Raw genomic sequence first — 21,210 nt, forward strand, 5'->3', positions numbered from 1 at the left:
TCTGCTGGGCTGGTGGATCACGTACCACAGGGTGTGTGATCGCTGTTGAGCTTTCATTTCCTGTGCCGGACTTCTCCCTGTTCTGTGTGCTCTGGCCCAGGCTGTTGGATCGTGCAGTGGTGACCCCACAGGGTGTGTGGTTTCTGGCGAGTCTCTGCCTCCCTGGCCGCACGTCTCCCCACTCTGTGCGCACTGTGCTGGGCTGGGGTGTGTCTTCTGCAACCCTCGTCTATCAGCTGGGCCTTCAAGACCCTGCTCGGCACCGCCTCGCCCAGGAAGTCTACCAGGTTTCTGCTAGGCACAGACGACCGGTCTCTCTGGGTGCCTTTGTAGCACTGTGTAGATCTTTCTCGGGAGTTTTTCACCTTTGTATCCCCCCAGTTTAAACCGAGTCTAGTGCCCGCCTGCAGCCAGCTCTCTGGCAGGTTCAAGCGGACCTGGGAACTCTCCTACCACACTATTCCCAACCAGAAATTCGTTAGGCTTTTTTCCGAACTGGTGGCTGCAGAGATGGTATCTGCCTCCCAGTAACAGGAAGTTTACCGGGGGCCGGAGTCCCGGGTGTAGTGGAGTGACAGTCGGCCCGCCCGTACTTCCTTGCCCTCCCGACACTGGCCGGGGACACCCCACGCCACCAACCCACCAGAGAACCGCAGAGGGAGTGGGAGGGGAGGCCGGCCTGCAGGCTCCGGAAAGCCCGGCGCCAGGCCAAGCAAGTGGGAAGGCTCAGTGACGGCCGAGCCGGGCGGAGCTGCCAGCACCTGAGAAAATGGAGGCAGCCCCGGGGCGGTGAGTGGCCTGGTGGTGCAGGCGGGAGCCGGGTGGGCGTCAGCCCCCCAAACAGGGCTGGTCCAGGGGTCACTCACAGGGTTGTGCCAGGTTTGGCGCTCACTCTCTGCCTCTGGTTTGCTGCCTTCCCCGTTCTCGGCCGCTGCCGCCTCGGGCTGTTCAGTCGCAGCGCGGCTCAGGCACTCCCAGGAATCTTCTCTAATGCCGGCCTGAAACCTCGAATCCTGAATAGGGCAGCTGGCCGCCTTCAGCGCAGCCCCGGCCTCTGGGATCCTGTCTGCATCCACAGTAGCCCTGGCGCCATGTTCCCTGTTTCGAGACTCGCTTTTGCAGCTAAGAAACAGTTCTTTTCCTGCTCCACACTTCAAAGCTGTTGCCTGTAAATGAGGCAGCCTCTCCTGCCGGGGGCAAAGTGGCGGTCACCCCCCGCAGCCGGCCACCAGCAGTGGTCCTCCCTTAAGAGATGGCAAGAGGAAGGTCCACAAGTTTCCCGGCTGCCTGAGGCCCAGTGGCCGCCTTTTCCACCTCAGCTACTCCGCGCCAACCGCCGCAGCCACTGCCATCTTGAAACGCCAGTGTCAACAAATTCTAAAAAGTACATGTAGCGCAGGGCATGTTCATGGTTGAGAATGCACCAAAATAAGACAGGAGCAAATAATGAACAGCCAAAGATAAAAATAAAAACAAAACCAAATGTACTATCCTCTTGAAAATAAAAAACACTTTTAATAAGTGCTTAATATAACTCTTAGGTTAAAATGGAAATATAAACTGAAAGTATAAACTATTTAGCAATGAACATGAACACACCATTTACCAAAATCTGTGGGTACAACAAAGTGCCACTTGGAGGAAAATTTAGATTTTCTACTATGCTGTACAGTATAACTCTCTGCAGTGATGAAAATGTTCTGTAATTATGCTGTCTGATATGGTAGCCACTTACCACATGTAGATAATGAGTACTTTAAATGCGGCTAGTGCAACTGAACTGAATTTTAAGCTTTATTCAATTTTAATTAACATATGTTTAAATTTAGCCACATGTAGGTACTGTATTGGACCACACCGTACTAAAGCATTACCAGAAAAAAGAGACAGAAAAAATTAATTAAATATTAATTTCTAGTTTGAAAGCAAGATGAACTCAATGCCAGTAATAAATATTTATATATATATATTTAAATTAATACATTTCAAAACATAGGTATAATGGACTTCTAAAAATATACGTGAACAAAATTCACTTAAGGTGGAAAACCTAAGTTTCCCAGTAATCACTAAAGGGCTAAAATGCAGTCTAAGACCCACCTCCATAAATGTCTTCAGGACCAGATTTTTTTTTTTTTTTTTTTTTGTCTTTTTCGTGACTGGCACTCAGCCAGTGAGTGCACTGGCCATTCCTATATGGGATCCGAACCCGCAGCAGAGCGTCGCGGTGCTCCCAGCGCCGCACTCTCCCGAGTGCGCCATGGGCTCGGCCCCAGGACCAGATTTTATAGACACATTTTACCTAAACTTCAAGAAACAGATAATTTCTATGTTTTATAAAAAATGTAAGACCGTAGACTAATGTTAAAGCTTTCTATTTCATTCTTTAAGGCTGGCATAACCCTGATACCCAAAGTAGACAAGATAATACAATATAAAATTGTATCTGGTTTTACTTATGAACATAGATGCAAAAATCTAAAAATAAATGAATTGATTTCATTCCACACTTTGGATAGGTTTATTCCAGCAATGCAATAATGGCTTGGCATCAGGAGATCTGTTACTGTAATGTGCTTAACACATTAATGTATAGAAAATAATATGATCACGTGCGTACTAAAAAGCATTTAGTAAATTTCAACACCCATTTCTGATCTATAATTCTTAGCCTCCAAATAGACAGAAACTTTTTTCAACTTGGTGAAAGATATTGAAACCTTCGGTAATATTCAGTTGTAAAAACTTTTGAAATATTCAGTCATGAAAACATTTGAAATATTCCCACTAAAGTAAGGAACAAGGCAAGAGTGCCCACTGTCACTTCTGCTATTCATCTTTGTTTTAGATGTTCTAATCAATGCTTTAAGGTCAATGAGTAAAAGACATAAGTTCTAGAGACAGAGACTAACATGTATTTGAACTAAATAGAGAGTACTATAAAGTACTCAAAGTAAGTTTCTCATACAGAAATCAATAATAGCACTTCTATACGTTAGCTATAATCAGAAAATGTAGTGGATGAGAAAAGATATCTCCTTCTCAATGACCTTCAAATGTTGGAAAATCTAGGAGTAAATATATGAGGACACATGCAAAATCTATATGAAAGTAACTGTAAGTTTGAAGAACATTAAAAAAAGACCCAAATTCTATGAGAATCATACCTCCTAAATAGGGAGATTTAATACAGCAACAATATTCCCTAATTAAAATAAATACAGCTATAATCAAAACTTCAACAAGGTTCCTTGACAATCTGATGCTAAAATTCTATTGGAAGAGAAATTGTGGGAAAACATCAACCAAATTGAAAAATAACAAGGAGAGAACCATATGCTCTCTCAAATATTAAAATATACTATAAAGAGCTAGTAACTAAACAGTGTGGTACCAACCAAGAATAGGCAAATAGATCAGTGGGTAAGAATGTAGTCCAGAAACACATACATGCATACACACACACACACACACACACACACACACCCCACACACACACAAAGGTGGCATTTGAAAACACTGAGAGTGTCCCGCGCTACCGTCTCGCCAGCAAGAACGACGCGGCACACAAAGGATCCTTCTGCAGATCAGCTTTAATGCATCTTGAGAGGGAGAGCATAAGCTTGCCAAAAATGGAGACCCCGAGCAAGGGGACCCGCGCTCCTTATATAGGGACAGTCCCTCGCCTAGGACGTGCTCCCATCTGATTGGTGGCTGCCCAATCGGCCCAGCTGACGCCACAGGAGAGGCGGAGGCCAGAGGTAGAGAAATTCCAGGCGCATGTGCCCAGGCCTGTTTGCGACCAGCCTTCCCCCGGAAATCAGCGCCATCTTGTAATGGCGGTTTCGGGCAGCTCCTCACAGAGAGAAATTTAGCATGTTCATTAATGCTGTTATGACAATTAGCTCTGCATTTGAAAAAGATGAAATCAGATACATACCTCATGTTAATCGCCAATAAATTCTAGACAGCATAAAAAGCTACATGCTAAAACTAAAACCATAAAAGCATTAGAATATACTATCAAAACATATTTTAACATAAACAGAGATGGCATAGAAAACAAGACAAAATTCACCAAAGCCATAAAAGAAATGGTAGACTTCTTACTAAAATATTAGAGAACTTAAGATCAAAATTATAAAGTTTGAGTGACACATTGGGACAAAATAATTGACTAGTGTCCAGAATACATAAACTCCTACAGAACAAGAAGAAAAAACCACAATTAGGAAGGTGGGCAGAGGTAATAAATGGGCATGTGTAATCATTAGAACATGCAATGAATAGAAATGCAAATTGCCACTGAAAAGATACTTAGCTTCACCACTAATTAGAAAAGTGCCAATTAAAAGAAAATTAAGGATTTTTTTTCAAAATATTGGCAAAAGTTTTAAAAAGATGAAGATTAATCAGTCTTATTAAGGGTATAGGGAAATGAATACTCATACATATTTTTGGTGTGAATGGAAATATTTGTATCTTTTGGGGAGGACAATTTGGCAGTATGTAAGTTGAAAAACAGAAGCAAATATTTACTTTCTGATCTTGTAGTTTTGACTCTCTGGTATATCCTCATTTGTGCAAGGTTATATTATATAAGGGTGTTCATCACAGCATTGTAATAACATCAAAACCCAGCATCAGGAGAATGGCTCAGTCACTTATTATCACTGGAAATAAGGAAGACTTGATCAAGATGACAGATGAGCACATCCACCCCAGATCCTAACAAATGATAGAAAACATATTTTTAGGAGAATAAATCTATAACAGCCTGCAAAATGAGAAAGAATGTTCCCAGTGAACCAGAACTTTTTAGGAATTGTTGAGCCATATTGTTAAGTGAGAAAAACAAATCATTTAAAAAATATATAATATCCCATTTATGAAAAGAAGCTATATATGTGTGTATTATACTTGTATGTTTGACATAGACACCAGACTGTTGACAGTGGTTGCTTCTAAGGAAGGCATTCAATTAGGATATGAGAGATGGTAAAGAAAAACTCACTTTTTTAATGAAAGAAGGGAGGAAGAAAATGAGACCGTGAGCACAGAGAAGTGCAGAAGCTTCATGTGCTTTGAGCTCTCACCTTCTTTCTTGCACTCACCTGTTCTTTCCTGCAGCCCTCAGGGAACCAGGCTGAAAGGGGAGGGAAGCCCACGGTGGAGACACAGGTTGCATCTCTGGCAAGCTGCCTTTCTCTCCTTATAAGCCTTTCCAACTCCCTCACCCGTTTCCTTGCCTTCAACTCTGGTCAGCTCCCAAATCTGTTTTCTCAGTGGATCTGTCTGTGGCCTGGCATTTCCAACTGTCTTCTGACTAATTCCATCAGTTCAAGCATCCCTATTCTCTGGCATTTTTAGAGGGTTGTGTTGGACTTTGAGTGTTTCCTAGGACTTAGGAATTTAGATCTTTCTCTATTTTCTGGAATATGTATTTAACCAAAATAAATTGTGGGGGGGAGTCTCCAGTTTGGTTCTCTCAGCAGTAAACAGATTTTCCAGCTTGACAGGTGATTAGAAAATTAGGTCGTAAGAATCCTACCTATTGTTAATAGGACAAGAGAGAAATTTGCAGGAAAACCACAGTAGAATAGCACTGGTAGGCAAAACTTTTAAAAGTAGCAAGGCCTTCATACCCATTCACCGCTTCAGGTACTAAGAACATGAAATTAGTAGTTCCTGTCCTTGAGGTGCTTATAGTTGACCATCCAGTCCAGCTGTAGAGTCAGTCATTGTTATCTGTCACCCTTATTTATTTTATTTGCTCTTGTGTGACATTTTCTCTATGCCCAGATATTAATTACGTGGGGCTTCTGTTTTATTCCTTCTCTTTTAGGCAAATATAGACCTCTTAGTAGTTGGAGATGTTGCTGTTCGCTACCTGGCTGATGCTGTACCGAAATTCTTTTCTGATGCAGCAGAAGTCACCATCACCATTAGTGACCTAAAGAAGGCATTGGTCCTTCTGGAAGAGTGCACATTCCACATGGTGTTCCTGAAAGTAACTTCTTCACTGACTGCCGAGGAGCTGGATGCTGTCAAGTTAATTAGGTAAACTTTGAAAACCTTCACTCTATATCTTGAGAACAGATATAGAACCTAAATCTACTTGTATGAAAATCCTTAAAAGATGAAATATTTCTATTTTGATTTTTTAAATGAGGGCTATCTTTTCATGGGCAGAATCTGTATATATTTTGTTGTTTTGATTGCCAGTTTGACATACTGTTATAAGAGTTATCATTTTAACTTGAAAAGTAATAGGTATGAGTAAGAATGTAAGAATTAATTGATCATAGAAGTTTATTTAGTATATAATACTTACATTATTCCCATAGGGACACCTTTTTAATAAGTGTATCAATAAAATAGCACATTTTTTCAGAGTTCATTAATCGTTACGGCAGACACTAAAGCAAGTGAGCACTCTTAGCCCTATGACGTGTTAGCTGTGGACTGCAGGTGTCTGCTCCATGACGTTCTCTGGATCCATTGAATCCAGACACTACCATCACCAGTATTCTTGTTTCGTCTTGTAGCTCCATGCAAGTTCTGCTGTTTTTTAACCCACTACAGCTCTAGAGAACTGGAGTCCAGTGGAGGGAGAGTAGGTTTTTCCCTGACTGACAAAATAGGATTTCAAACTGCTTAGGATATGTTTAACAGAATTAGGTCAGAACAAACTGGTTCTCCTTCTACAAAAAGACTTGATAGAGAAAGTGGAATTGTAGATAATATTGGAATGTGTGAGAGCTTGTCAAAATTTTCGAAAGGACAGGCCATTCTAGGCTAAAAGAGAAAGTTCAGAGACAATATTGTGATCCCTGAATAAACAGGAGCAAGCAAATTACCTTAGGGGAGGAGAAAGGCTGGAATGAGAAGAAGCCCAAGCCACTGGGGTACCTGGTGCCAGGGAGAGACAGACACTCCTCCTGGGGTTTCTTAGAACAGTTGGTCTCCTGCATTTCTTTTGCTTTCTGCTAGGAATATGCATTCTAGACAAATCAGGCAAACTACCTCAAAGTGACTTCACATCCAAAGATGTTATGTACTGTCCTCCTGAGAATATGCCTGTCTTATTACATACCTTTAAAAAGATCTCCTACAGAGAGTTCCTCTATGTGGGGACTCATCATTTATATGGTATTTTTTTATTTTTACAACGGCTGCATGAGTTGGGTAGAGCAGAGTTTCATCATCCCTCCTTGACAGATGGAGACTGGAGTGGCTGGCTGAGACCACTTGGCTTTCTGAGACCACATGGCTTTCTGAGACCACGTGGCTTGCTGTCACAAAACTCAGACTAGAGCTCTTTCCTCTGCCCTTTAAGTCCTTTCTAAAAGCATGTCCTTATTTAAATTTTGTATTGAAGCCACCTCTGTTGCACCTCTGAGGTTCAGTAAACACCAAACTTAGTGTAAACCACACGTAGATGCTGTTTTGGAAGAGCGCGGGACACGTCAGCATGGCTCATGCCTCCCTGGATGGAGGGGAGCTTTGCATTTGCTCACTGTTGGAGGTACAATTTGAATGGGACGAGATAAAGTTCTATTTAAGAACCACCTTTATGCTTAGTCACAGTTTTTAAAACATGGGAAGTTAAAGGAGAGAACCTGCCGTGTGATACTCACCTGTGCAGATTCTCCCCTCTGCTGCTTCCGTCACCCTGAGTGTTGTGGCTTAAGTCTTCTCAGCAGGGAGTAGGAGGCAGGTGAAGGTGCTCGTGTACAGATATGCATACATATGTTAGTTCTAGGATTTTGCTGTACAAGCATTGGTTTGGAAAGCAAAAAAGGATAATTTTGGGAATACTCCTGGATTTGTTTTCCTTGTGTCTTGGGGGCTGTTACCAATACCCAGCATAGGTCTTGCCTGACAGCAGGTGTTACCTTCCTCGCTGGCAGCCTGAGCGATGACTGTGTGGAAGAGTGTGATGAGTGCCGTTCTGGGCAGGCAATGAGTGCTAGCTTTTGTGTTCCTCTCTGCAAAAGGGGCGAAGTTTTCTTTGTGGAAGCTTTGCTTCTATGATGATGGCCTCAGAGGTAGGAATGTGTCTGAAATTCCCTTTCCTGCCCTCAGAACTGTTAAGAGTTTATGATTTATGAACTATTTAAACCCTTTTGCAAATGTCTATAGTTTTTCTTAGGATAATGAGTTCTATGCACATACTGTCCCATTTTTAAGGTTTTCAAACCTTCATCTTTACTAAAGTGCTGTATCTTTTGAGTTTGGGCTAACATTTAATGACTAAACGAAAATGAAGAGCCTGGTTTAGCTTTTCTTCTGCTATATTTTTGACTTTTACCCTTAGATCTTTGTTGTTGTTTTGTAATATCTCAAAGTCTGAATGGGTCCAGGAAAATGTACAACTATTTCCCTTATTCTTCTCTCCCTGGGCATTTTATGTTCCCTGCCAGTGAATGAGGAACTTACTCTAGAGTAGAAGGGTCCATATGTATTTTCAGTATTAGAGCACATGATTATAAATCTGTATGACATGTGGATTTTTAGTGGAAATAAGAATGAAGTTTAGCCTATTAGCTCTATTAATTTTAGAATAAAATGAAAGCAGCCTCTGTAAAAGATACTTAAATTTATTCTTACATAAGGACTATTTTTTAAGCTTGGTGCTAATCATTGATCAACTTTAATTATTTATAAAATATTGGCACATTACAGACTGACACCCTCAAGAAGTACAGTACATCTCAATTACTGGTTCGCATTCCTGATAGTACTGCTAGTTTGTTTTCATTTCTTGAAAGAGAGTATTTTTACTGAGCAGATGAGCTCAAATACTACCCAGTGGTAAAATATTTTAAGATAACCTTAGGATTCATATTCTTGGCTCTAGAATTCTAGGATATTTCGCTCTTGACTTAGGTCAATTCTCAAAATTGAGCCACATTCAAAGGACTATAATTCAGACACATTCTGACACTTTCTCTTCCAAAAGCAGGTACAGAAAATTAAAATATGTTTCAAATTTATCAACAATGTATGGATCCTTTCTGGAATTGTGATTTTCCTTTTTCATAAAATGGCTCCGCAGTTCTTAAAATTGCATGATCCTTGTGAGCTCAGAGCAGTTGAGCAACAGGAAAGGAATGCAGGACGTGGTTCCATGTGCTCAGTTTACAGATCAAGTCCAGATCTGATTTCATTTTTCCCCATGTAGTTTAAATAATCTGATCAGTTAACTTATCACTTCACTAAGAAAACCCAATCTTGTGAAGCACAAGGATCTAGTAAGTTGCCCTTTTATGTTCAATTCCAAAACATCCTTGATGTTTATTCAAGTGTAACTCAGTAAATGTTATTCGACAGTTTGCATGACCTGGTTCCCTGAATATGTGACAATAAACACAATAACAAAAAAAATCTAAGTAGTTTTACTGAAAATGTTATCCTAGAAATTGGTGGTGTATGTGAATAGGAAGTGAGGAAAATTCTAGATCTTTATCATTTCTAGCACTATGTCGTGAGGTGAATGTCAAAGCAGGAAGAACTCTTCTGTGGAACAGCGTATTGGGAGCAGGGCACACCAACCTTCACCACTGACCAAAAGAAACTATCAGAACGTTACTACGTTTTATTGTAGGTGCCCTATTAGTAGCAAGTGAACTCAGTGTTTTTATATTTATAGTAAAAGTCTCATTTTTCTTAAAGAAACTGGTTGTTGTAATTAAGTAATTAATGTTTGTTACAAGTCCCAATAGGCCACGCCAGGGTAGTTTGGCTGCATTTGGTCCATGGACAAAATAATGTATAGCTGTATTCAAGAAGGTCACAACCCAAACATGACACTGGCCTTTGTCCCTTGGCTCTAAAGGAAGTAAGTTTAGAAATTTCCCCCAGCTTCAGGGGACTTATAAGACCTCTCTGTGCCTTCTTGACGATAGCTTTCAGAGGCCAAGCTTTCCTGAGATACTCTGGTCAGCAGAATGTACAACTCAGCTCAAAGCTCTTTCATATGACCACTTTTTCTCAGCCGCTGGAGGCCAGACCAGGGGCTGGGCAAGACTGATGATGGGCACTACTGCAGTTTGAACTTCTGGCTGGCTCTCCTTTCAGAGAGCCCTGGAGGAAGGGAATGGGGAGGAGGATGGGAATGGGAAGGGAATGGGAAGGAGGATGTCAGCATCCAATCTCATATGTGGGGTAGAGTCTCAGGAACCATAACGACATTTAAACAGTATAATATGTGAAACATGAGGAGAAATGAATTGTCCTCAGTGAGATACAAAATTTTAAGACATGGGAGACATCAATTGGGAAGGTCTCAGAACCTGTGATTTGATTTTATATATAGAAAACAAAGTGGTATTAGTTGGGGTGGATAAAAGAGATTTTTGTTTTGTTTCTAGTTTTTGTGTTGCTTAGTTTTGGAACATTCATTCATTAGAAAGAGAACATTTTCTTGTTGATCCTGGAAACTAGGAACTCTTTTAGCTTATTGATTTGTAGAGAATGTGAATGAGAAGCTGAGCTTAGGAACAGAGTGTTGGGCTCTGGGAATTCTATCGTTTGCTGGGGTCCCTATACACTCTACAGTTAGGGTTTCACTGGCAGAGGGAGTGTTTGGGTTGGTCAGTGATTCTGTGCTAATGACAAAAGTCTAGAGATTCCAACTCTGCTGTAAAGCTTGAAATCTGAAAGTCATCAGGGCATATAAATCTATATATCCAAGTCCAACATATTTTAGTGTCAGTAAAATCAATTTATATAGTTTTTCAAAAATGGACATAAGATGATTTCTAAAAGCAGAGTCTTTTTTAAAAATTCTCTAATTGTAGACTATTTTAACATGATAATTTGCTTTTTCTGAGTCTGTAAAGTATTTTTATTTCAACAGTTGGACTAAACTATTGAATAACTTTCTTTCAGTGGTCCTATCTGTTCAGTCCATTTTCTCCTTCCACCTCTCTTTCCTCATCCTGCTGTCCATACCTCTACTAAACTCCACATTATATGCACGCACCACATATACCACATACACCACATATGGACGCATCCTGCTGTCCATACCTCCATTACACTCCGCACTTCCTCACCACTTAATATACAGCCACACACCATTGTTCAGTCAACAATGGGCTGCATATGCGACAGTGGTCCCGTGAGATATCGATGGCTATCCCCTTATAGCCTAAGTGTGTAGTAGGCTCTACCACCTAGGTTTGCTGTGATGCTCGCACAATAATATCACCTAATGACATATTTCTCAAAATGTATCCCCATCATTAAGCAATGCACGTATCCCTTCCTTTCTTCTCTTCCAGCCCCAACTCCTCAGAATTAATAGAACAGAATCAAGCCTGAATAGACCTCCACTGGGTGAATGTCACATTTTAGCAATAATCCTGCTTGTCCAAAGTAATTAACTTAGTTAACATTCTGAATTATTTATTTTTGCAGAAGGTTCTCAGGTATGTCTGCTTACTCTGCCATCAGCTCTTGCCTGGATAACAGCAGTACAGTCTGTCCAGTCCACCCTGTGCCATCCCAATCAATCCATACCATCACAGGCACAGTAGTCTTTCTAAAAGGCAAATGTAATCTTGTTGCTCCCACATGGAACAGCTTCCCAGTGCCCATTTTAATTAAATCCCAGATCTTTCCTTTGGCCTAAAGGCTACTGTGGTCAGAGTCCAGCCCTCCCCACCTGTCTGGCCTCTTCTCATGTCCATCTCCCTCAGATGCTCTGTGCTGGAGCTGTCTTGGGCTTCTTTCACTTTATCAAACTCACCTTGTTCTCTGCCATCTCAGTGCCCGTGCACATGCTGTTCCCTTGGCCCAGGATGTACTTTGCTGCGTGTCTCCTTCCCGTGCTCCCTGGTCCCCCACTCTCCCTGTGACTGACTTCTGGCCAGCCTGGAGCCCTGGCTGCCTGGAAGCCTCCCCTGAGGCTGTAGAGGTGGGGGGACCCACTCACACGCTCCGGTTGGACCCCATGGCTTTTCCTCACAGGGCAGGACACATTTTTGGCCACTTAATTATCAACAGTATTTTGTTTAATGTCTGTGCCTCTCAAGAAACTGTTAACTCCATGGGAACAGGGACCTTGTCTGTCTGTTTACCACAATGACCCCAGAGCCTAGCACAGACTCTGGCACATAGTAGGTTCTCAATTAAATGACTCAGATATATAAATTATGTATAATGTAAGTTGGCATATAAAATAATATACACTTATTTCTAAATGCACATATAATAATATAACAATATTATGCAGTGGGGGTTCTTCCAGTTCTTGTTTTAATGAATAAATAATTACCATATATAACCATATACTAAAAAATAATATTTTAAGTATTTAAGAACAGTTTGTTCTTCTTAAGCACTTTTAACTGTTCTCTTTAAAGTCTGGTTCGCAGTAATATTCTCCTTGGAAAATCATTTTCTTTTGGTCAATGACAAGGCTCAGTATCCATCAAATTGTCAGAAATTCCAACTTACCGTGCTCTTGAGTTTAATTAATTACAATGTCACAAATTTTTAAAAATTTTCCCTGCTCCATCCACCAGTGGATTATTTTAAAGTAAACCTAAGATATTTCATTTCTTCCACTAATACTTTAACAGGTAGCTCTCTAAGATAAGGACTCTTAAAAACAAAACAAAACAACTGTGATACCATACAACACCTGAAAATTTCAAACTGTGAGTTTTTACAAATCAGGATTCAACTTTCTCTTCCCACAGTTTGTTTGGTTTTTCTTTTCTTTATCTCTTATTCTTTAATTACACACATGTATATTTTAAAGGGGTAATTCATCTTACAAAATTTCCCAGATTCTGGATTTTGCTGATTTCATACCTGCAGTGTTCTTTAAAATGTTCTTTTCCCCAAATTTTTCATAAACTGGTGACCAGATCAAAAATTTAGTTAAGGTTTAGGCTGTTTTCTTTTGTTTTTTTAAAAGTGGTTCATCTTTTTCCTCACTGATTGGAGATGCCACCCTTTCTAAATTTCCACATTAATGCCATCATTTTAAATTCTGAAGAAATAAAGAAAATCACTGTAGTTCAGTTCCTATTAAGCTAAACTCTTGAATCCCAATGTTTTGAATGAAGAGTTTGCTTCATTTTAATATTTTTTTTTCTCTCTCAGATTTGGCAAGAAGAAAAATACACATTTGCTGTTTGTTTTTATAATCCCTGAAAATGTTAACGGTATGTGCCTGCTGGAAATGGTATTTGTTTTTTCTCCAAATAGAAATCATAAGGTCACTATTTAATACAAAAATTCTTAGGTTGTTTTTCAGGTCGTGGAGCTGATATTACTGTAACTGAACCACTCACCGTGGAAAAAATGAGCGTTGTAGTAAAATACTGGAAAACATATTTCTCAAGTACTGGTGAGTGAAAAATAAGTTTCCAAAGATTCAAAAAATTTTACTTAAAATTCTATGAAAACTATGTTTATACATTTTAAATTGGTTTTCCACTTACACCTTTTACTTGTTGAGGATGTGTGCTGTGCACTATAAAGAACGTGTAATCTTTGTTAATCATAGTCTGAAGAAAATAAGTGTAAATAAAGAGAAATATATATGTTCTTTACCTGAGAGGAAAAAAATTTGTCTTCAGAGGTTTAAAATATGTTGCCCAAGGACAAATGCAGTGTTGTAGCAGGCACAGGGTGTTTCGTTTTGTTTTGTTGGTAGATTGTGTTAGTACTTTTTTTTTTTTTGGTAGCCTAGCCACCGTAATTTCTCTGTCATTAAAATAGAATTGTTCATGCTGCGTCATTGTAAGATTGTTTAAAAGTCAGGGGCACTAACCTGAGTTGTGCAGTACTTTCTGCTATGCTAACACTTGCCTATACATTATTTTACTTCTTTAAGTTAATTAAGGTGGTTATCTTTTCTGTTTTAGACTTTTAGATACAGAGAATTAGCTTCAGGGCTTCGACTAAACCTCACATTTCTAAACTCTTTACCTATTATATTATGCTTATCACCAGCATCTAAACACTTAAACTAATTAAATTAGCCTTCTTGTAAAGGGACAGACTCTAATTTCTGAAATTAAATTCCATTGGAATCACTGTTGGTCAATGACTATTTTTGGTCTTTCTAGGTGTGGATGCTAGCTAGGAAATCTTTTAAAATTAGTATGATGTTAAATGGGGAGATGATGGTCAAGGGGTCCAAAGTTTCAGTTAAGTACAATGAATAAGTTCTGGAGACCTAATGTGCAGCATGGTGACCACAGTTAACAATACTGTTTTGTGTACTTGAAATTTGCTAAGAGGGTAGGGAGATCTTAAGTGTTCTCACCACAAAAAAGAGAAAGGAAAATAGTAACTAAGTGAGGTGATACATTAATTAACCTGATTGCAGTGATTATTCCACAGTGTATGTGTACATCAACTCAAGTTGCACCTTAAATATATACAGTTTTGAATTATTACTTATGTCTCAACAAAACAGGAAAAATTAAAAATAAAATTAAGTCAATATTTGTTTTCAAATGGACCTGAAAGACACTTTCAGGATTATCCTGTGTATACTCATGTTCTAGATGATAGAGGATTCAGTACCCCCTCCTTTTTTCAGTGTTCTTTCTTAATGTTCAAGTTAGCAAGTCTGTTTGTAACATCCCAGCGGCTCCCAGCCCCTGCATTTTCAGAGTTCTTCCTGGAAATGGCTAACCACGGTGCCCAAGGTCCTTTCACAACCTCTTCTTGTTTGGTACTCAGTGGGGATAGAGCAGCTGCTCGTCACCTGTGCCGCACGTCCTTCTAGTGGTCATGACCACGTCTGCTTTCACTGTCTCATCTTTGCTCTGAGGATGAGCAGCTGCAAAAGACAAGTTTTTTTCAGATGCCATATTTTGACAATGCAGCTGCTTATTGAAGAGTTGCGCATATTTTCTGTCTCTTGACATTTACTTATAAATAGGAACTTGATAAATAAACTCAGCTGAATGTGTTCTGAGCACACCTGTTGCTAAGTTACTAGCATCTGGTTAAAGGAGGATATGCTGAGGTAAATAGTATATAGTATTTTTATTTTGCTTTTTAATGTAGGTGGTTTTATGCTTCACACACTGAAATCTATAAGTTATTTTCTGTTTTTAAAATACTGCTTTGTAAAATCTATTGAGTAAAAAATGACAACTCCTTTACAGATTAGGGCTTGTATGTTTGATTAGCATCATCTCCATTAGTTATTTTAGAACTAAAATGGTCCTTCTTTTAAAACTTTCAGTTAAGAATGAAAATGCTATGAGGCCAGAAGAACCTGGATTGCCCCTGCTGAGGTCCTGCAGTGAACACGTGGGATATTTTTCTACTGATCTATTTGCCTGGTTAGTTTATTTTTATTTTTTTGGTTCTTTTTCATAATAGCAATTTTTATTGTATATATTTCATTAAAAACTTATTGTGGAACACTAGCTCAAGTGCCAGGGGTAATGCAGAAGAAAGAGGCTATTTCATGCAACTCATGAGCTTATCCCCCAGTTATTGAAAAACCACGCTTAAAAAAGGATTTAGAGTTTCTTTTACATACATCATGTGGCTTTTAGAATAACCTTGGGAGAACTAGAAAAACAAGAACAATCCAAACCTAAAGTTAGCAGACAGAAAGAAATCATTAAGATCAGAGCAGAACTGAATGAAATTGAAACCGAAAAAGCAATTCAAAAGATCAATGAATCAAAAAGTTGGTTTTTTGAAAAGATAAATAAAATTGACAAACCATTAGCATGGCTAAAAAGAAGAGAGAAGACTCAAATAACAAAAATTAGAAATGAAAAAGGCAATATTACAACTGATTCATCTGAAATACAAGGAATCATTTGAGACTACTATAAACAACTATACGCCAACAACTTTGAAAATCTGGAGGAAATGGATAAATTTCTGGAAACACACAAGCTCCCAAAACTGAACCATGAAGGACGTAGAAAATTTGAACAGACCAATAACAATAAAGGAGATTGAAGCTGTTATCAGAAGGCTCCCAACAAAGAAAAGCATAGGACCAGATGGATTCACAGCAGAATTTTAACAAACACTCAAAGAGGAATTGACACCGATTCTTTACAAACTATTCCAAAAGATTGAAACAGACTCAAATCTCCCAAACTCATTCTATGAAGCAAACATCATCCTGATACCAAAACCAGGTAAAGATATAACGAAAAAAGAAAACTACAGGCCGATATCCTTGATGAATACAGATGCAAAAATCCTCACTAAATTACTAGCAAACAGAATACAGCAACACATACGTAAAATTATTCACCACGATCAAGTGGGATTCATCCCAGGGATGCAAGGTTGGTTCAACATATGCAAATCAATAAATGTGATACACCATATTAATAAACTCAAACACAAGGACCATATGATCATCTCTATAGATGCTGAAAAAGCATTTGATAAAGTTCAGCACTCATTCATGACAAAGACCCTCTATAAGTTAGGTATAGAGGGAAAGTATCTCAACATAATTAAAGCCATATATGACAAACCCACTGCCAATATCATCCTGAATGGGGAAAAGCTGAAAGCTTTTCCTTTAAGAACAGGAACTAGACAAGGATGCCCACTCTCACCACTCCTATTCAACATAGTGTTGGAAGTACTAGCCAGAGCAATCAGAGAAGAGAAGGAAATAAAGGGCATCCAGATTGGAAAAGATGAAGTCAAACTGTCCCTGTTTGCAGATGACATGATCCTATATATCGAACAGCCTAAAACCTCTACAAAAAAACTGTTGGAATTGATAAATGATTTCGGCACAGTAGCAGGATACAAAATCAACACACAAAAATCAGTAGCATTTCTTTTCTCCAATAGTGAACATGCAGAACGAGAAATCAAGAAAGCCTGCCCATTTACAATAGCCACCAAAAAAATAAAATACTTAGGATTTGAGTTAACCAAGGAGGTGAATAATCTCTATAATGAGAACTATAAACCACTGCTGAGAGAAATTAGAGAAGATACAAGAGGATGGAAAGATATCCCATGCTCTTGGATTGGAAGAATCAACATAGTGCAAATGTCCATACTACCCAAAGTGATATACAAATTCAATGCAATCCCCATCAAAATTCCAAAGACATTTTTCTCAGAAATGGAAAAAACTATCCAGACATTTATATGGAATAATAAATGACCACGCATAGCCAAAGCAATGCTGAGCAAAAAAATTAAAGCTGGAGGCATAACACTACCTGACTTTAAGCTATACTACAAAGCTATAATAACCAAATCAGTATGGTACTGGCATAAAAACAGACACACTGATCAATGGAATAGAATAGAGAATCCAGAAATCAACCCACACACTTACTACCATCTGATCTTTGACAAACGCACCAAGCCTATTCACTGGGGAAGGGACTGCCTCTTCAGCAAATGGTGCTGGGATAACTGGATATCCATATGCAGGAGAATGAAACTAGATCCATACCTCTCACCATATACTAAAATCAACTCAAAATGGATTAAGGATTGTTTCACACCCTGAAACAATAAAACTTCTTAAAGAAAACATAGGAGAAACACTTCAGGAAATAGGACTGGGCACAGATTTCATGAATATGACCCCAAAAGCACGGGCAACCAAAGGAAAAATAAACAAATGGGATTATATCAAACTAAAAAGCTTCTGCACAGCAAAAGAAACAATTAACAGAGTTAAAAGACAACCAACAGAGTGGGAGAAAATATTTGCAAAATATACATCTGACAAAGGATTAATATCCAGAATATATAAGGAACTCAAACAACTTTACAAGAAAAAAACAAGCAACCGAATTAAAAAATGGGCAAAAGAGCTAAGTAGGCATTTCTCTAAGGAAGATATCCAAATGGCCAACAGACATATGAAAAAATGCTCAACATCACTCAGCATCCAGGAAATGCAAATCAAAACCACACTGAGATACCATCTAACCCCAGTTAGAATGGCTAAAATCCAAAAGACTCTGAACGATAAATGCTGGCGAGGTTGCGGAGAAAAAGGAACTCTCATACATTGTTGGTGGGACTGCAAAATGGTGCAGCCTCTATGGAAAATGGTATGGAGGTTCCTCAAACAATTGCAGATAGATCTACCATACGACCCAGCTATCCCACTGTTGGGAATATACCCAGAGGAATGGAAATCATCAAGTCGAAGGTATACCTGTTCCCCAATGTTCATCGCAGCACTCTTTACAATAGCCAAGAGTTGGAGCCAGCCCAAATGTCCATCATCGGATGAGTGGATACGGAAAATGTGGTACATCTACACAATGGAATACTACTCAGCTATAAAAACGAATGAAATACTGCCATTTGCAACAACATGGATGGACCTTGAGAGAATTATGTTAAGTGAAACAAGTCAGGCACAGAAAGAGAAATACCACATGTCCTCACTTATTGGTGGGAGCTAAAAATTAATATATAAATTCACACACACACACACACAAAAAAAAAAAAAGGGGGGGGGGAGAAGATATAACAACCACAATTACTTGAAGTTGATACGACAAGCAAACAGAGGGGACATCGGTGGGGGTGGGGAGGGAAGAGGGAGGGAGGTTTTGGTGATGGGCAACAATAATCAGCCACAATGTAGATCGACAAAATAAAATTAAAAAAAAAAAGAATAACCTTGTGGTATACAGGGCAAGTTTTAACATGTCTCTCTGTGTCTCCATCTCAATGCTTGTCTGTCTGTCTCCCTCTCTCTCTGAGAGATGTTAGAACTAGCATTCAAACCTGCATTGGATGGGCAGTTGAACTAGGGAGTCAGACCCTTCCAGTGCTAGCATTTTATGCTTATAAAAATCCAGTTTTTGTGAATTTCTTCCCTTCACTTTAAGCTGATTTTCAAGGAGGTTTTAAATAGAGCATAAAGCTGCAAAGAATGAAAATAACTGCTGAGACATGGGTACTGATGATGATTAGAACTTTGAGTCAGTCACTTCTGGAATTTTAGAATGTGGCTATCTACTATTTTGAAAAAGGAAGCGACTTGGCTACTCGTAAGTGTGGTTAAATCAAAGATGAGCTCACCTAGGTAGTGCAGAGATATCAACAGCTTTTTTTATCTTATTTACCATTTTAACCTCAAAGAAATTTACTTTGTCTGGGATATGATCCCTTATCTGGGATGTGAGGTTGGGAAAGGTTTTGGGAGGTTCTGTGATTTTCTTAAATTACTTGTGACTACTTTTTGATCTCTATTTCTCGAATCTGCCTTTATTCAGAATGCTAACACTATAAATAAAGGTTTCAAAACAAGTTATGTCCTTTTGGATAAAAGAAATATGATTAGTTTGCAAGTTTCTTAGGTTGATTTTTTTAAAATCAGTCAACTTCCCTGGAATGTGCTAGAAGTTCTAGGAGAACAGTAGAGCCAGAAAAATGTCCATTAAGTGACTAATTTTATTTTATTTTATTATTTTTTTTTTTTGCCTTTTTCGTGACCGGCACTCAGCCAGTGAGTGCACTGGCCATTCCTTTATAGGCTCCGAACCCGCGGCGGGAGCGTTGCTGCGCTCCCAGCGCCGCACTCTCCCGAGTGCGCCACGGGGTTGGCCCAAAGTGACTAATTTTAAAATGGAGGACGCTTGCCCTTTGCTGATCAAGTTGGAATAGGGTGTATCTTGGCCCTCCAATCCTTTGTGCTTTTTTCCTGTAATGTACCTTTCCTTCTGAAGGAAAGATACAGTCATAAACTTGGCATAGTCATAGTCAGTGAAGTCAGAATGTTTTAATCCTGCTTGTATATATTATTCTTTATCAGTATATTTTAGAATTTTAATCAGTCATTTAATTTATGATTATTTTGATAAATTCTTTTATAATTCTGAAATAAAACATTCTGCACCAAATGTGTAAAGTGCTTCAATATTTATTGCCCCTTTGTATGAAGCAAGAGACTTAGAGAAGCATCATTTGACTAGTGGATTGATGCTTAATGTTTATTGTTGCCTGACAGTTTTCCTTGTTAATGTGTGATATGATTTTCTCTTGTTTCTAGCTCTGAATCTCTAAGAAATAACATTGGATTTGAATTAAAGGCTCCATTGTCAGATTTTGAGGAAAGCAAAGAGATTCCTCTTCGTCATTCAAGCAAAGAAAAGTTAAGAAGGTGAATTTTGATACAGTCTCTTTTTAGCATTAGCCTTTTGTGAGGAGAAATTACTTTCATGAATTTCATATTTTCCTGTGACATTGTTAACAGTCTAAGTGAAACTGGTAAATCTGGCAACTAAATAGATGACACCCAGTCATTCATTTAGTCATTCAACAAATGTCTGTGAGCATGCACTATGCTCCAGAATATGATTGGAGAACTGAGATAAAAAAAATATATATCGCTGCTTTCAAAGGAGGTCTCAGTCTAGTGCTCAGACAGACTTTTAAATAGGCTATTAAATAAAAAATTGTTTTAATAAGTGTCATGATCGAGAAGAACACAGTAATCACACTAGGAAAGGTATCTAAGACAGAATGAGGGAAGGCTTTCTCAAGGAGGTGATGACTAAGTTAAGCTTTCAACAAAAAGTGGCTCTTTATTGGTTTAGAAGTAAAGGAAGGACATTTTATATGGAGAGAATAGCAGGTACAGAGGCTGACAATATCTGAGTACAAGTGGGAAGAGGCAAGAGATGAGAGGTGGTAGGTTAGGGCGGTTTATGTTATGCTGAGGAATTCAAATTGCAACTTGAGCTGTTGGGGAGCCACAAAAGGATTTTAGGGAAGGAGTGATATGATAAATTTGTATCTCATAATGAGCAAACACTCTAGAAGGATATTAGAGAGTGGATTGAGTCAGGAGGCCAAAGGAGTTTGTAATAAGAAATGATGAAATCCTGAGCTATGGTGTTAGAAATGGCATAGAAAGGAATAAGCCAATTTTAGATATATTGAGTAGGTAGAACAGTGTGAGCAGGGCTGAAGGAGGGGTCAAGTGTCACTGCCAAGTGGATGGTGGAACCGTTGACTGACAGGTGCAGTAGGACGGCAGTGTGAGGGGCAGAAGGTGAATATCCTTTTTTATTTTTGCTCTTGTTGAGTTTGCATAGCTCCAGATTTAAATGGAGTAAGGAGTTAGCCCTCTGATTCTAGAGAAAGGTCTAGGCCAAAAATGTAGGCTTAGAGGCATCTGTTTGAAGCAGTAGATATAGGAATGGATACAGGATAAAGCATGTAGGGAAGAGACACATGGAGAAAACAATG

At 39.0% G+C, this 21,210-nt stretch overlaps 1 protein-coding gene across 1 annotated transcript in view; it reads left to right on the top strand.

Moving 5' to 3' along the window:
• Positions 1–21,210, top strand: part of SOHLH2 (spermatogenesis and oogenesis specific basic helix-loop-helix 2) — a 58,052-nt gene that overhangs the window by 12,413 nt on the left and 24,429 nt on the right. The window contains 5 exon segments of the mRNA XM_063101546.1: positions 5,846–6,060; positions 13,123–13,184; positions 13,265–13,369; positions 15,227–15,326; positions 20,009–20,119. Coding sequence (XP_062957616.1) covers positions 5,846–6,060; positions 13,123–13,184; positions 13,265–13,369; positions 15,227–15,326; positions 20,009–20,119 — 593 coding nt within the window.

Source organism: Cynocephalus volans, chromosome 7 (genome assembly GCF_027409185.1).
Source record: "Cynocephalus volans isolate mCynVol1 chromosome 7, mCynVol1.pri, whole genome shotgun sequence".
Lineage (NCBI taxonomy): Eukaryota > Metazoa > Chordata > Mammalia > Dermoptera > Cynocephalidae > Cynocephalus > Cynocephalus volans.